Source organism: Bombus vosnesenskii, unplaced genomic scaffold (assembly GCF_011952255.1).
Source record: "Bombus vosnesenskii isolate JDL3184/JDL3185 unplaced genomic scaffold, Bvos_JDL3184-5_v1.1 scf7180000013263, whole genome shotgun sequence".
Classification (NCBI taxonomy): Eukaryota; Metazoa; Arthropoda; class Insecta; order Hymenoptera; family Apidae; genus Bombus; species Bombus vosnesenskii.
In genome coordinates this window covers 3,966,707-3,981,652 of record NW_022882923.1, presented here as the reverse complement: position 1 = coordinate 3,981,652, position 14,946 = coordinate 3,966,707, and the positions used below count along the sequence as shown (strand labels likewise).

The following is a 14,946-nucleotide window of genomic DNA, read 5'->3' as shown; positions in this document are numbered from 1 at the left end:
TTTAATTGCATGCTGCCGCTACACGATTTTTTTACTAGGTACCTTATGGTTTTCGCAGTATTTATGGTTTTAATGAAATAACATATTCAGATATATTAATTTGTATATAGAGATCTTCAATCTGTTGCAAGTATAATCATAATTGATAAATCATAATTCGTATCACGTCTGTGACATTACGAGGCGTGCGTTCAATCCACGTAATGATGCACTGTTAGAATTTCAGTGATGTTTCTACTATAACGTAACCAACGTTTGAGACATTTTCCACTATAAATGAAAATCTATAGAAATTTTGCAAAATCAATCTTTCTTATTAACCCCATAGCAGGGAAATATTTTTAAAATGAATCGTTTATTAAAAAAGTTAAGTTAAAAAAAAGTTAAAAAAAGAATCATTCTTTCGACGCTCTATAGGTTTCATGAAAAAAAATTTATTTTCCTTTCAAATTTTGCGAACGTTAATAAACAACTGTCAGAGTTAATTGTTCGTCATCACAGCTTTTATGATGAAAATTGTTTTTCTTTTAACTTGCGCCAATATTTGAGAAACAATTCTCAGCGCTGATTGTGCCCCGTCTTTCCATAGATTTAATAATAAAAATTGATTTTCTTTCACTTTTATAAACGCTGATGAATGAACAAGCCCATAAATTGGAAAGTACAGGAAAGTGATGATGCTACAAACTGTGTTTTTCAAAACCTTCGAGTTCGCCATATTATTTGTGCCATTTTCTCGAACGCGATGAATAAACTTACAGAGATAAGTCATTTGTGTAATTGGCATTGAATATTAATGGCGTTAAATTAAAAGCTAGTAAAAGTGAACCAAAAAAAAAAAAAAAAGAAAATAAAGTTGATCTGTTTGGCTTCTTAGAGACTCAAATAATTCCGAGAATTAATTATTCCTACATACGGTTAGTAGTAAAAAATATATGTTTCTCTTAACTTTAGAGATACTGAGCGTAAGGTGAAGGTTCTTTCTAAGATTGAAACGGTAAATCAAAGAAAACTGGACTCGCGAAGAAAGACGATATAGACGCACTTATCACGTTGCCATTGTTAGACATACACAAGCAGGTGTATTCTTTGCTCGACTTGGGAACCTGCCTGGCTTGTTGAAACTTCCTATACCGAGGCGGAACGTTATCTTTCAGCTTCATGTTCAGTGTCAGAAACACGTAGAAGTCGCATGGAATTAGATATATTTCAATAGTAGAATAATATGTATAGTTCTTGTTTCGTAGAAACTATACGTATGTTGAATTCACATTCATAAAAGTAAGTTTAGCGACACATCTGTGCCGATGACTGAGACAGCTGTGAAACGAATGTTAAAGAAACTTAAAAAAAAAAAAAAAAAAGAATAATATAAAGATTCCCGATGGGTTAACTCGTCTTCTCCGGTTAATAGATTGATCGCATTATAATATTTTACACATTTACGAGTTTTATATGTGGAATATAAATCTATATACCTATATGAAATAGGAAGACAGGATTGGTGAATGTGGTTACGTAACAGTCTTTATGCGACTTATGATTACAAAGTATACTTATGATCATAGAGTAGTGGGTTAAGCGATTCAGTTTGCGAAATTGATCCAGAATAAGCCAAGTCTTCGTCGCAAGGAAATCCTGCGGTCGAAGCCAAGGATTTTAGCTATACGTTTTCCATAATGGCATAGTTATAGCTATAATAGTTCCTCGTGACCTGTTTTTTCTTTTCTCCCCCACAATGTCGGTAAAAGGACGAATGAAATTGTGATAAAGTGAATGTTACGAGTAAAGAGGTAGAAATTAATCAAGACATCGTGTAACAACGAATAAACGAAATAATAAGCAATCAAAATCATTGCAAAAAACAAAAGAGGGTTTTCTCTACAACAGGATAATGAAATTAAAATTCAAAATAATATTCTCGATTTCACGCTGTTTTATTCGAATTCGACGATTACTTCGTGATGTGTGATAAAATATGTACATATGTACGTACTTGTGTATGTTGATATTACCAGTAAATATATTCATAAAGCTGAGAGAAAAATTGAATTGATAATAAAAAGTTTAAATCATATCAGTGGGTACCGTTACGCTACGTTTTATTATTTTTATCGTCCAATATTTTTTGTATCATGTCGTCATATTAAATTCCTGTTCTTTAGGATTATCCTGTAATGAAACCACGGTTAATGGATGGTTCACGATAACTTATCATTAGCCGAGCCAAGATATTCAAGCCATTCAAGCAAGATTTTGTCCTCGTAGTAGCCAAAAGGATAAAAAATCCACCGTTACTTTGGTACATGGGCTTAAATATTTTAAAATAATCTTTTATAATAAATGTTAAGGTTGAATGTCGTGCTTTATTAATAGTTGACTGTTTAACACGTTGACTGCCACGATGCTCATCGGTGATTAGTAAATTTTGTACAATGTTTAAGATAAGATAAATTTTATGGAACAAAAAATTTTTATCAACGTGAATGATATAAATAACATTGCCAAAAAAAATTGACACAACTACAATATAATATTTTGCAAATATTAAACGTTACAGTGCATATTTCAATGTATTTGCTCCCAGAGAGAAATATATAAAAGTTGCATGACAGTCAACTTGTTACATACTTTTTGTGATCCTAATGATCATAAATATAATTTCCATACGTATCTTCAAATTTCTTCCAAACTCTGTCAATATAATCATCGTGATCGAGTCTCATAACTGGACCGCGGACTTTTAATACGCATTTAAAAAACATGTAAAAACACGAACATCGAATTCACATACCTAAAACGTAAAAATACATAAGAATTCAAAATATAATGCTCGTTGTAACATTCGATGGATGAAACAAGTGTTTGCTTTGTTTTCACTTGTATTTATGAAAATATGAATTTGCATAAAAATTTGCCATCTACTCGCAACAGCGCCAATGAAAAAGTGTTTCATACAACACGCATGACATATACGTGAAAGGTTTCCACTACTAGTTTCGACTACTAGGATGAGCTACTGATAGGTCGAATGTGTCTCGAAACAGGTGCACGAAACGTAGAGAACAAGGCTTAGAATTATTTATCAGGATGATTATTGAGGTCCGTAATTCTATTGCGCTTCCGATGCACTGTCATCGGTGGAAGCGGTGAAACTGGCGTCGTCTCTGTTTCACAGTCTACGCGGCCACGTTGATAATTAATTCGCCGTGAAATAGGGATCGTAGAGGGTCTCCCCGCGGGCTGAGAGCGCCGCAGCGGTCGTATATCGCGGCGAAAGCTGTAATGCGAGGTTATTAACGATCCTGTCGTCATGGAACTCGCCTTTTGCTCACGCGTTACGTAACAACGCGGCAATGCCTCAATCCGATAACACGGCCGCATTCACGTGACGTCAATACGTTTGCGTAAACCAGACGATCGATCTCCCCCTCCTCGTTTTACCGGCCGCGTTTTTTGGCACACGTTACAACCCCTCTACTCTTTCTGTTCCAGTATCTTGGGAAGCGATTGTGCGTGTAATTTTTCTGCTCTTTCGCTTTTATTATTTTTAAGCGAACTTTGAAAGGGGCACACCCTCGTTTGTGATCGTTACAACGATAACGCTTACGAGGAAATTGGGAAAGTTATTAGCGGATTATGGATTTTAATGCATCTATGGGGAATTTAAAGGTAAAATGCACGCGATGAATATGATACGTAATAGTAGACGAGTAGAATACTCGTTGCAACATCGAGTGGGTAAAACAAATGCTTGGGTTTCAGATCTTTAATTGCATTAAATTGTATAAAAATATATATATTTTTAGAGATATTTGATCCAGTTATTGGGAAATTACTAAGATTTTATGTTACGAATTTGATTTTTCAATTGAGCAAAATTTAAATGTTATGAAGTTACTCGTACGTTTAATATTAGGATATGCAATAGAAATAAATTTGTTCTTTGTATAGGGAAATCAAATTAAGTCAATCGAAAGGGATATCAACTTAGAATTCTTCCACTTTGGAATACTTTTTCATTGCGAAGCTATTGAAATAAAGAAAGTTGTGATTGGATACTTGTCGCATTAATTTAATAGAATTAGCAAGGGATCTACTGTAAATGTAAATTAATTGCAAAATAATTCCAGATCTTTCACGAATCAGTGGACATCTTTGACCTTAGGTAATTATTAGGTAATTCTCGTAGGATCTCGTGTATGTAATCTACCTTGATCATTGGGAGATTAGGTGATGATAGTAGGTCAATGTAAGGACCAGGCCCAAGGGACAACATACCCCGTGTCCATAAATTGCTCGTACGTCACGAGTTTACAATACGTCTGTCTATCCTTCGACACATCTGTTTATATTGTCTACAGAAATACAGACTTTCTAGGTTCTAACAGCAATTTTTTTGTAAGACATTAGTTAAACCTTCTTCAGTATAAGAATTTTAATTACTTTATGCTATTTTTACAACATATAAAATTTAATTATCGTGCTTCAGATAACAACTACATTCCATTATAGAATTGCTGTCTGATTATCCTAAATTAATGTCAAAAATTTCTTTCTTAATTGGACAGTGACCTCTTTTCTACCTCTTTCCCTCTCTTCAACCGTAGACTTTTATTTGGAACAATTAACTCATAATTTATAATTCGTATGAAAAGCCTCAAGGCTCCATATATCTAACTGCAACTAGAATCATTTTAGATTCATTTGCAGTAATAAGAAGGCAGCTATAGCATTGAAATAATATTTATAGTTATTAATAGTTTTTAGAAGGGAAAGAAAGACGTAGGTTTCGTCTCGAAAGCTACAAAAATTTATTGGTACGGTTATTAGATTGACCGTGAATTTATACTTATAATCGATCTCGATCGATCGATTTTAGCTGGTTTTCTTTACGTAACTCAAATTATTATAGAAAATGAAGCTGCCTCCTTATCGCAGCAACGTTTTCAATTTTTCAATTTTCTCATTTCTTAAGGCCCGAGATTTAGCTACACGAAACTAATATCTTTTTCACTTAAGGAGGACGATTCGGATCGTAAAGGTTGAAACTGTAATACTATGAATCCCTGCTTAAAAATATTCCAATTAATATACATAATTCGTTCGAACGAGGAGCCATTTCGTCTTGCACGCGGTTCATTGAATTTGCGAAATTGCGAATTTCTATGTTCCAAAGTTGGGAAATCCTTGGCCCTCGAGTAGTAGGAAGTTACAAGGGTTTCAATTTGTACCATTCAAATCCAGACGATGCTTCCTTCCCTTACGATTAATCTAGTGTGGCGTCAAGATCGATCGATGCGCTCTTTCTGGTTCCGAGCTGGGTTAAGTCCGATCATCGACACACTAGCCTTAATTACTCTGCTCAGCAAGTTGCACGTCAATCGGAAAGCTTTCTGCCCGAGCTCGACGAAGAAAAGTGATGGACCACCTAGATTAGCGATTCCACTATAAAAGGCGTCTTAATGGTTACACGATCTATTTTCCCTTAAGGAAAAAAAGTTTCGCTGAATCAAAATCAAGCTGAATGTTGATTTCAATATCGTTAGGAAAATAAAGTGCAATTCATTCGATTTCATACACTTATTCGTTTGAACGCAGATTTTATTCGGTCAGATTCAATCAGTTTCAATTGTAATTAAGGTGTATCAAAATTTTAATAAACTCGACTCGATATTATTCGTAATTTATTGTTTAAATATTAAAACACGTTCGATAATATACCATTTTTAATATATCGTTTAATATATCTTTGACTTTAAAAGTATATAATACATCATTTTTTCTTTTTTCTCTTTTTTTTTTTTTAGTTTCTTACCCACGACTTGTCATGTTTTGTCGTATGTTAATATAGTTATTCTATGGAGAACTTTAGAAGCTCGATTGTTCCCAATTGTCACACCAGTAGAATTTCTATCCCAAAATTTAACCAGTTAACGAACACGAACAATTTCTGAAAGGTAAAAAATTGTTAAACGAATTATTTATCAAACTTTCTCGTTCCTCTTACGCAAGAAAAATGTATTGCCGCTGATCACAGCTAGTGATATTTCTCTAATGGTATTAGTTTCGTTGTGCCGAAGAAACTTAGTCGATCAAGCACCAATCAATACGGGTGAACAATTTTCGAACAATAATACAATTCTACCCAAACTCTCATCAAATTCTACAATTCCACTCACGTTTATTACAAGCTCCAAAGACAGCCCGAAAAGTAAACGATCCTGGCGTCGGCAATCCCATCGTAAGTCCTTTCCAAGCGAACCAATCGAACTCGTCCCGTGCAAGCGAAGATTTCCCTGCCCTGGAAATTCAAACGATGACCAATGAAGGAACTATTTTCGCGTGGGAAATCGGTTGCAAACAGCCATCGAAACTGAAGCAGCGATGCGCACGGACGACGTTGATCGTCGACGGAAGCGTTTCACGATTCCAGGCAACCGGATTCACCCGGTGACGTAATGCAAACGAGAAGAGAAGAAAACTTCTTCGAATCACGAAGTCGAACGTTTCACACTCGATTGACACGTCACTGGGTTTCATCCTCTCGCTCAGCCAGGGAGAAACTTCCACCAATTTCACCCAGCTATTTTCTCTTCATCCATTTTTCCTTCGTGTTCGCGTTTTCCTAGACGCAACAACCTTTTAGGAATATATCCGCGAGTGGACGTGCCACGTCGGAATTTAATGTCCCGTGAAACGAGCCTTTTCTCTCGTCCGGCTTGCTTCCGAATTCGCCACCTCTCACCCCCTTTATCATTACGCGTACAGTTGCAACCGCGTAAAACGACATCGCGGGCTTCGCTGACGAACACTCGCTAATAGAATATCCTCTTGAAAATTGTGGCTTTTCCTCCGGAGAATCTGGTTAGTCGGTTGCGTAAACGATGATTTTATAAAGGACACGTAAGACGTTTCGTTGGGTTTCTGTTTTTAAGAAGATTTTATCGATGGATTGGTGTTACGGCCTTTAGGTAGATACAGTGGTTTTATATGCAATTTTTCGATATATTGGTTTGGTAATACTTTCAATGGATATTTAGACATTTTTATTATAGTTTCGATACGGAAATAAAACTATCAAGTCAGGTATACCTTCGTTCGTAAGAATTAGGACACTTAGAAAAGAAGAGACAAGCTTGACAAATTATCACGAACTTTCATTAAATCTTTCACGATTTTCATCACTGATGAATTAGTTATTAATATTCTGCTTCTATGATGAGAATTCTATGATGTGATATTTTCACTTCGTAAGTGATCGTTAATGTCTCCGTTACATTGTGCGAATTCTGTTAAGTCAAATGTTTTATATGCTTCCCGATAAAAATTACGATTCGGTGGAAGGAATTTGGAGAAGTGAATTTTTAGTTTAATTCCTCTATGGAGGTTTGAATTGTGTAATTTCAGAAGAAAGGTAGTCACGCATCGACTCTGCTACTGTTCTAACGGTGGATCGATACTCGAAATACTTTTTGACTACATTCGGGATGCGCCATTCAGATCGCGAAACTTTTCGTGGCTGCGTTTCATTTATCTCCCGCTGGCAGACACAGCCGCTCCTATTCTGTAAAAAAATTACGGCACACCGATAAATCTGATTTCTACCGAAAGTTTTCCATACGATAGTCGTTCGCGATTCCTCATGATTTGTGGAGAAAAAATGGCCCTCCCTTTCAACGGTGGCATCCTGATGAGAAATCAACGGAAATGTTTCGGAAATCGACGGACAAATTTTACCATTCGCGTCAACCTGAATTTGTTTTTTTCCATTTCCAACGACTTTCGACTCCGTTTTTTGATGATACGTATTATTGGGAATTTATTGCAGTCGAATTTTTGCAAAAAAAGATATTGCAATTGCTGCATTGTATAATTTCGAACGTGTTAATTAGTCTTTCAAATTTAATACATTGCATTTACCTAGGAATACGTAATAACACTTTCCTTGTTCGTTTTAATTACTTTTTAACACTTTTTTTATTTTATAAACGGCGATATTTTCTATATAAATAAAATGAAATCGTAATTGTAGTTTTTTACTTATTATCCTGTATTTCCTCTAATATAGCGATCCGTATGTTGTTTAAAATTAATACCGTAAAATATTGGCTGAACTATTTTCTCGAAAGCAAACGTCAAAAATTTTGAAGGAGGAAGATGACGAGACAGAATGTCGGAGGGTATGTGATTCGAGGTGAAATGCTGAAAATTGATGCATTTATCGTCGTCGAATAACAAACAGTTTATTCATGAAATCTGTCAGTTTCGTTTACACCGGACTAAAATCAAGACTGTGTTTGTAAAAGCAATACGCGGAACCACAGTTTGCTGTTTAAATATCAAATATCAATGTTGTTCGCATATTGACGCTGTCACTGTTGTGGTTTCCAGCTGAAATCCTTTCGTAATATGATAGATTTTTTCGTGTGACTCGCGTTCGATATAATGTAATTGCTTTTTCCAAAGAAAAATTTTATTAATGAAATTGAATTAAAAGTTTGATATATCGCATTATATTTGTAGTTCTCACAGCTTCAATTTAGTTAAGATAAAAAAATAAGATTTTTCTATTTATGTATAGATGTTTGTATAATTTTGGAGGAAAATGTTTTGTTAACTGCAAATACTAAAGTGTTTCAATAACTGGTAGCTTTCGTTTGAAAATTTTACATATTATTCCCTGTTTTGAAACGCAAATTTTGATTTATGACCAGATCGGAAGAGGAAACTGCTACTTCAAACTAGAAGTACGCTTTTCAAGATTCGTCAAACTAAAAATTCGTTTTTTCTTTTTTAGGGATCGTGAAATTAAAAATTATTTATATAATAATAATTAATAATTATTTAAAAATAATAATTAAGAATTATATATATAAAAAAAAGCAAATTTTGCTTCAGTGACACCACCTCAGGCGTAAGAGTAAAAATAGCTATAAAAACTATTTGCATATAGTAGCTTTAGTCTCCAATCAGGTTTTACGTTATAATATCAATTTTACTCGTACGTTCATAACATAAAATTTTTGTAATCCTGAAAATACTACTATCTGATACGAAATATAATATATTTGGTGTTAATTAGTACGTAAATGCTATAATAAATACAATAGTATGTAGATACTTTTTGTAGTCGCTGTGCATAAATAAAAGGTAAATAAATATCGTACTTTTTAAAAGACAAAGAAAAAATAAAAAATTGTATATAACGCATCGAATGTGCTATAGATGGATGTTTATCAGTGTGACAATTTTTTCGTTACATTATACGAATACATAAATTATTTCAGCTTCCTTTAGATAGACAGAAAGATCGTAAAATATTCGATAAAAATCAACGTTATGTTGTTCAATCAGTATAACTCTGTTTTGAATATATTCTCGAAAATAGTAATTCAACTGGAGCAAATGTTCATAATGTTTCATCGATTCTCCCTAAAATTGTCACGACTGGCTGATTTTAATTAATACATGTTGCATCCAATGCATACAGGCCGAGCCAGTGTTTGCACTTTAAACAATATTCTGCATAATAACGCGTCGCTCGCCGATAGAATCGATTTGCCAACGGCACGGAGACCTTTTTTGCTTATCGAGATCGTTGAAAACGTTGGTGACACGTTAAAAATGCGCGTACCACGCTTGCACATCCCAGATAGTAATTTCCGTCGAAGTTGTAATTTGTTTGCTGGTTTACACGATCGGAGAGCCGTTTTCCAAGTATAAGAAAAATTTGAAATTTTTATGCGTCCGTGCTGGAATTTCGAAGCGTGTCGCGAAGATAAAGCCTTGATAAATTATTTTCTAGTTCGAGCAATATATTTCGTATAATTAATCTTCGATACCCGATGTCCTTTTTCCTCAATTTTAATTTTCGTTCAGCGCAAATAAATTTCAGAACGATTCGCTACATTTGACAAATGTATATACATAAGTACAATTATAATACAAATATTCGATATAAATTTCCTTTTAAGAAAAAGTATTTATTTTTATAGGCAGAAATCGTATTTATTTAAATACGATAAAATACGATTAAATACGATTTCGAAATCCTCTACATTGTCTGCAATATTCTTATTGGAAATACAGATATTATTATCACATTTCTTTTTACAAAATGAAACACTTAAACACTTATTGTTTAGGTTTAAATACGTATTGATTTCTTCTTTTTCAAAGCAGGTACATACGTTTCGATAAGGAACTGAAACAGTAGCAAATATAATTATTTTCATTTTCTAAATTATGTTCGACGAGTTAAATTTGAATTAACTTTTCTACAATCTGTGTGTATAAAATGCACAGTTATACAAACATTTTACGTAATAAGATAATGAACAGCGAGATAAATACACATAGATTGTATAATCTCCTAATCAATCCTTTTTTTTATATAATCTATATATTTTTATTGTATAATCTCTTCCTATCTATCTGTATCTATCATACAGACACGTTGCATGATTTTGTAATCTAGCTGTAATCTCTCTATATGCTTTACATTCTTAAAAGGTAACTTTAATCTCCACTACTTATCATTATTTTCTTTCTATGAAATACATTATATACCAGAAAATAATAAAGACACTTTAAAATTTTAATTTATTCTCTAATCTGTTGAAAGAAAATCAAAGGCTTCTTATACTAATATTTAGATATTAACTATCTGTATAATAATATATAATATATAATATATGAAAATTCTATGTAACATCTTTATTAACAAAATTTCTATTTCTATTATTTTCACGAAATCTCAATTAACAAAAAAAGAGAAACAAAAAGAATGTATTAATATTTCCATTTTCCAACACAAGAAACGCCACACACTTTTCATATTCACATTCTTCAATAAACTATCCTTTAGAATTATATTCCAATCGTCGACTTTCGCCATCGTTTCAACTTATTCGTAACTTTTCCCGACGAAATTTTCCCGCACAACAGCAGGGATAGCCTAAGCCTTTCAAAACCGAAGATTTTCACGGTGAAACAAACGTTGGCTGGCGTACAACCGTTCGCGTTAATTACTGAAACTTTAGGAATCGCGTGCGTCACGGAATAAAAGAGAATACTGTATCCGCTGGGATTATCCCTCCGAAAGATGCTGTCACTGCAAACTGTCGGCCGACATTTTTCTGTGGCCACGGTTTTTTCACGTTTCGTGCTTTGTCCCTGTCGCGTCGCGTCGCTTTGATCTTCCTCGGCCTCAGAGTCCTCCGCGTCCATTTATATCTCCGCGAGCTACGAATCGAGGTTGAACGCGAGCATAGCTCGCTGGAATTTAAATCATTCATTACGCTCTCGTCGCTGTTTGTAACTCGCGGATCTCGTGCACAATTATCGTTTCGATGAACCTTTGAAATTTCGATGTCGTTGACGTTAAGCGACAGAGAGCGTGAAAACTGTTATTCGCGTTCAGGAACGTATTTAGGGATATTCGGGGAGTTGATGGATCTTTCCATTGCGCTTGAATTATATTTGAAGAATTGGAAAGTATAGTCGATCGAGTATTTAAATTGGTTTGCGTCTGTTTAAAAATGTGTTAGATATTTGAAAATGCTATTTAGGTATATTTTGGGAATATTTGTTATCTATCTAATGTTTACTATCATATAATCATAATCCTATAATAATATGTCATAATCTATAACATGTTTGCTATCTAATCTGTGCTAACCTGAAGATGTTCGCTACATCTGAGAAAAAGTTAACGATCTTGAGGTAATCTTCGATGAAATTTATTGGAAATAAATTGTCAAAAGATTAAGGAAAGAAAGCCAAATAAGAAGAAGGTTTCTATAGTTTGTACTCGATGGAGTATTTATCTTCAACTTGATTTATATTTGTCTAGGAATACTTGGAATATTTAAAAACAACAACAAATAGTTTAAACTTCAGAAATAGTAAAGAAACGTTGTAGAATTTGTCTCCTATTGAGTGTTAGTTTTACGTTATTTTGTATAACAAGTAACAGAGGGTAGCTGGTTTATGGATTTTACTGTGAATGTAAACTTTAAGCTTCCGATTGCAAGAACGATGATTCTTTTTCAGGAACTAGCTAATTGAAATACAGACCGTTCCTATTTATATATTCTTAAGTGCACATTTTAAAACTCAGGAAGTGCTTTCAAGCAAACACGTGTTCATTAGATGTTACGATTCAATACACATGTAGAACATCCCTGTTTCCTAAGAGGGAAACATTTCCTGAAAGTGGAAAAAAGAGCTTGCCTCGAGTTATTCCGAGCTAGCAAGATTTTCCATATCTGAAAGTTACATTATTTAACGAAAAGAAATTTTTTGAACGTAAATTAAAGGTAGAAATACTTTGTTCTTAATATTATACGCGTAATATTAGTATACAGTTACACAATATATTTCAATGAAATTCTCAAAGTTTCAATTATTTGAAGAAAATTAGTTCCTGTAAAATTTTTTGAAGCTCTTTTTTACAAGTAATTTTTAATCCTTAATCGTCGTGTTTGCGTTAAAAGTACCTGCTACTCGCATTTCTTAAAACTCGAATTAATTTACATCTTTTCTATAATCGAGAAACGAATCCAGCTAAGAATCCAGTTAGATACACTAAGTAAATTATTCGCCGTGAATTTTCCATTATCGGTGTTTATCATTACTTAGATCACATGCAATTGAATGCAGAAGCAGGACATTTCCACGACAACGTCTCCAGTGAAATTCGCGTCTAGAGAACGACTCCAATCGAAATAATTCAAGACAGTTCTATCTGGAGAATTGTTGCAGCCAAGCGATGTTATATTCAAAAGAATGTCGAGGCTAAATTGCTTTATATTTTAACTCTAATTCTTTCTGCCTTAGAACAAATTTTCCTTTATTGCTCGTACCTTTAATCTCGTAGTTTGAGAAGTTTTAAATTATTCAAGAATGTTACATCGATCTATATGTGCATTCTGACCCCATTATCGCTTAAAATATGCGAGTTTCATATGTCGTGAACCGAATAAATAAATGAGAAGAGGTTATTTTTAAAGAAATTTCAAGCTCCTCGAAGCACACTTAAAATAATAATTGTTACTTTCTTCAATTGGGACCATATGCTGCTCTATTTTGAAATTACCGTTCGATTATTCATTTAAAGAGACCGAATGCAAAAAAGCTATTTGCTCAGTAAAAATTATTTTTAGAACTTACCTTTCTAAAAACCTCCTTTCCCATTTAGTTCAATATTATCTGCTCCGTAAGTCATTTAGTCTCGTCCGAAATCCTCGATCCTCCACTTCAACAACTGTTTAAAATACTCAACGTTTCCCCACGTTCAAAAATATCCTCCTGTAATCTCTTCCAACTATTTGAAAAGTATCTTCGTGATACGAAGTGGTTTCCTGAAACAAGCGATATAAATGAAAATAGTGATTTCATACCGGACAAGAATCCTTCAATACGACATAATATGACTTTTATTCTTTGGAAAATCAAGTTTAAAGATCTTAACTTGTTGGATTTTTAGAAGAAGGAAGACTTTTTCCAATATTTTTACTTGTTAAAAAAAATCGTTAGTTTCTATAATATTCATTATCTTCGTTCACTGTTAAAAATAATTAATAAATACTTGACTTCTAATTTTAGTTAATCGAGGTTAATCAAGAGTATCCAATGAATTTTCAAATTCCGTTTTCTCCACGTTGAAATCATTTAAACAAATTCTGCCTTATATTGCAACAGCCACGTTCTCCATGACACAATTATATAAATAACGATACGTCGAATTTTCTTCGAAAAGAAACGCAATCGCCGTGTTTTTCGTCAAATGATCGATCGATTCAGTGGACTCGAGGATCCCAGATCAGCAAGCTTGGTCACATGTTCTCACACAAGGCCATCGATGGGCGACTTTTTTCCACAGATCGTCTACACCGCACGGGAAGGTCTTCCCGCAATTATACCATCGGTTGGGCCGTACGTCGATGATGATGATCACCAACGTTCACGAATCTCGACAAGGACGACCTTTCATGGCGACCAAGACGCTTGAGTAATCTGTCAGCGATTATTTATTGTATTAACCGGATCAATTTGGTATTTAGAATAAGACAGAAATTTTAAATTATATGATTTTCAAAAGAATGCAGTTTAGACGAATGACAATTCATTTTTAAGATCATTCGATTGCGATTGAGGGATGATCAACCCTTAACTGCTACGTAAGATAACGCGATATTTCGAATGTTGTAAATATCGTCGTAATTTTGTTTTCAAGTAACAAATGACATTGAGTGTCGCTAACCTTCGGTTACTATTTTATTAATAATTACAAACCGTGTAACATTAAAGCTACGATATTTTTACATTATTTACGATATTACAATGTTACATTTACGATGTCGATTAATTAAAAATATTACGATATTGGATTTTATATTTATTTATAGCCTACAAGAATATAAAATTTAAATTTTTATTTAAGTTCACAACTTAACAACAGAACAGTTCACAACTAGTGAACTCGCGTAGAGTTTCTATATCAACGTAGCAGTTATGGGTTAAATATAATAGTTTATCAGTGCAATTTAGAATAGCGGATAGTTTGGAATAATTTAAGTTGCTTTCAAAGCGTTGCGAAGCATCGATCTGCTTTTAAAATGGATCACTTCTGGTTGCATTTGAGATATTTGAAATTATCGAAAAGCAAGTCACACAAGTGACGGAGAACTTCTCTAATTTTCCAGGACTTTTGCTTTAGTTCTTGAAAGAAAATTCTCTCAACGTTTCTACATTCAAATTGTGCTTTTACATTCGATTCATCAACCATTTGAAAAGTTTACGGATCTGGAAATTGTAGAACCTCGAAAGTTTCGTCCTTTAACTAACGACAAAGAAGATATTGGAAATCCGGAATCTTCCAGATTTCATATAAGTCCGAATTTCTAGAGAATCTTAAAAGGACGCGAGTGAAAAAATGTT

The 14,946-nt window shown here is 33.8% G+C and overlaps 2 protein-coding genes across 8 annotated transcripts in view; one reads left to right on the top strand and one right to left on the bottom strand.

Moving 5' to 3' along the window:
- Positions 1 to 14,130, top strand: part of LOC117234457 (tropomodulin) — a 114,328-nt gene extending 100,198 nt beyond the window's left edge. For 4 of the 5 annotated variants that reach the window (XR_004493528.1, XR_004493531.1, XM_033495703.1 and 1 more), the window contains one exon: positions 13,889 to 14,130. Coding sequence is in view for 1 of the 5 variants with exons in the window: in XM_033495703.1 (XP_033351594.1) it covers positions 13,889 to 13,953 (65 nt within the window). In the remaining 4 variants the exon portion in view is untranslated. Of the gene's footprint in view, positions 1 to 2,165; positions 2,366 to 13,888 lie in introns of those variants that run through there. The other variant, XM_033495731.1, reaches the window with a different exon arrangement.
- LOC117234513 lies at positions 4,666 to 6,768 on the bottom strand. Of its 3 annotated transcripts, none has more exons than XR_004493535.1 (3): positions 6,396 to 6,768; positions 6,183 to 6,304; positions 4,666 to 5,487 (listed from the first exon to the last, which is right to left on the bottom strand). XR_004493535.1 is itself a non-coding variant. In XM_033495821.1 (3 exons), the coding sequence occupies exons 1-3, from the start codon at positions 6,541 to 6,543 to the stop codon at positions 5,897 to 5,899; spliced, it is 327 nt and encodes a 108-aa protein (XP_033351712.1). In that variant the 5' UTR covers positions 6,544 to 6,768; the 3' UTR covers positions 5,775 to 5,896. The 3 variants fall into 3 exon arrangements, 1 of the variants encoding a protein (XP_033351712.1); XM_033495821.1 differs by lacking the exon at positions 4,666 to 5,487 and adding an exon at positions 5,775 to 5,953; XR_004493534.1 differs by having other exon boundaries at positions 6,183 to 6,768.
- Positions 14,131 to 14,946: the final 816 nt, after the last annotated feature.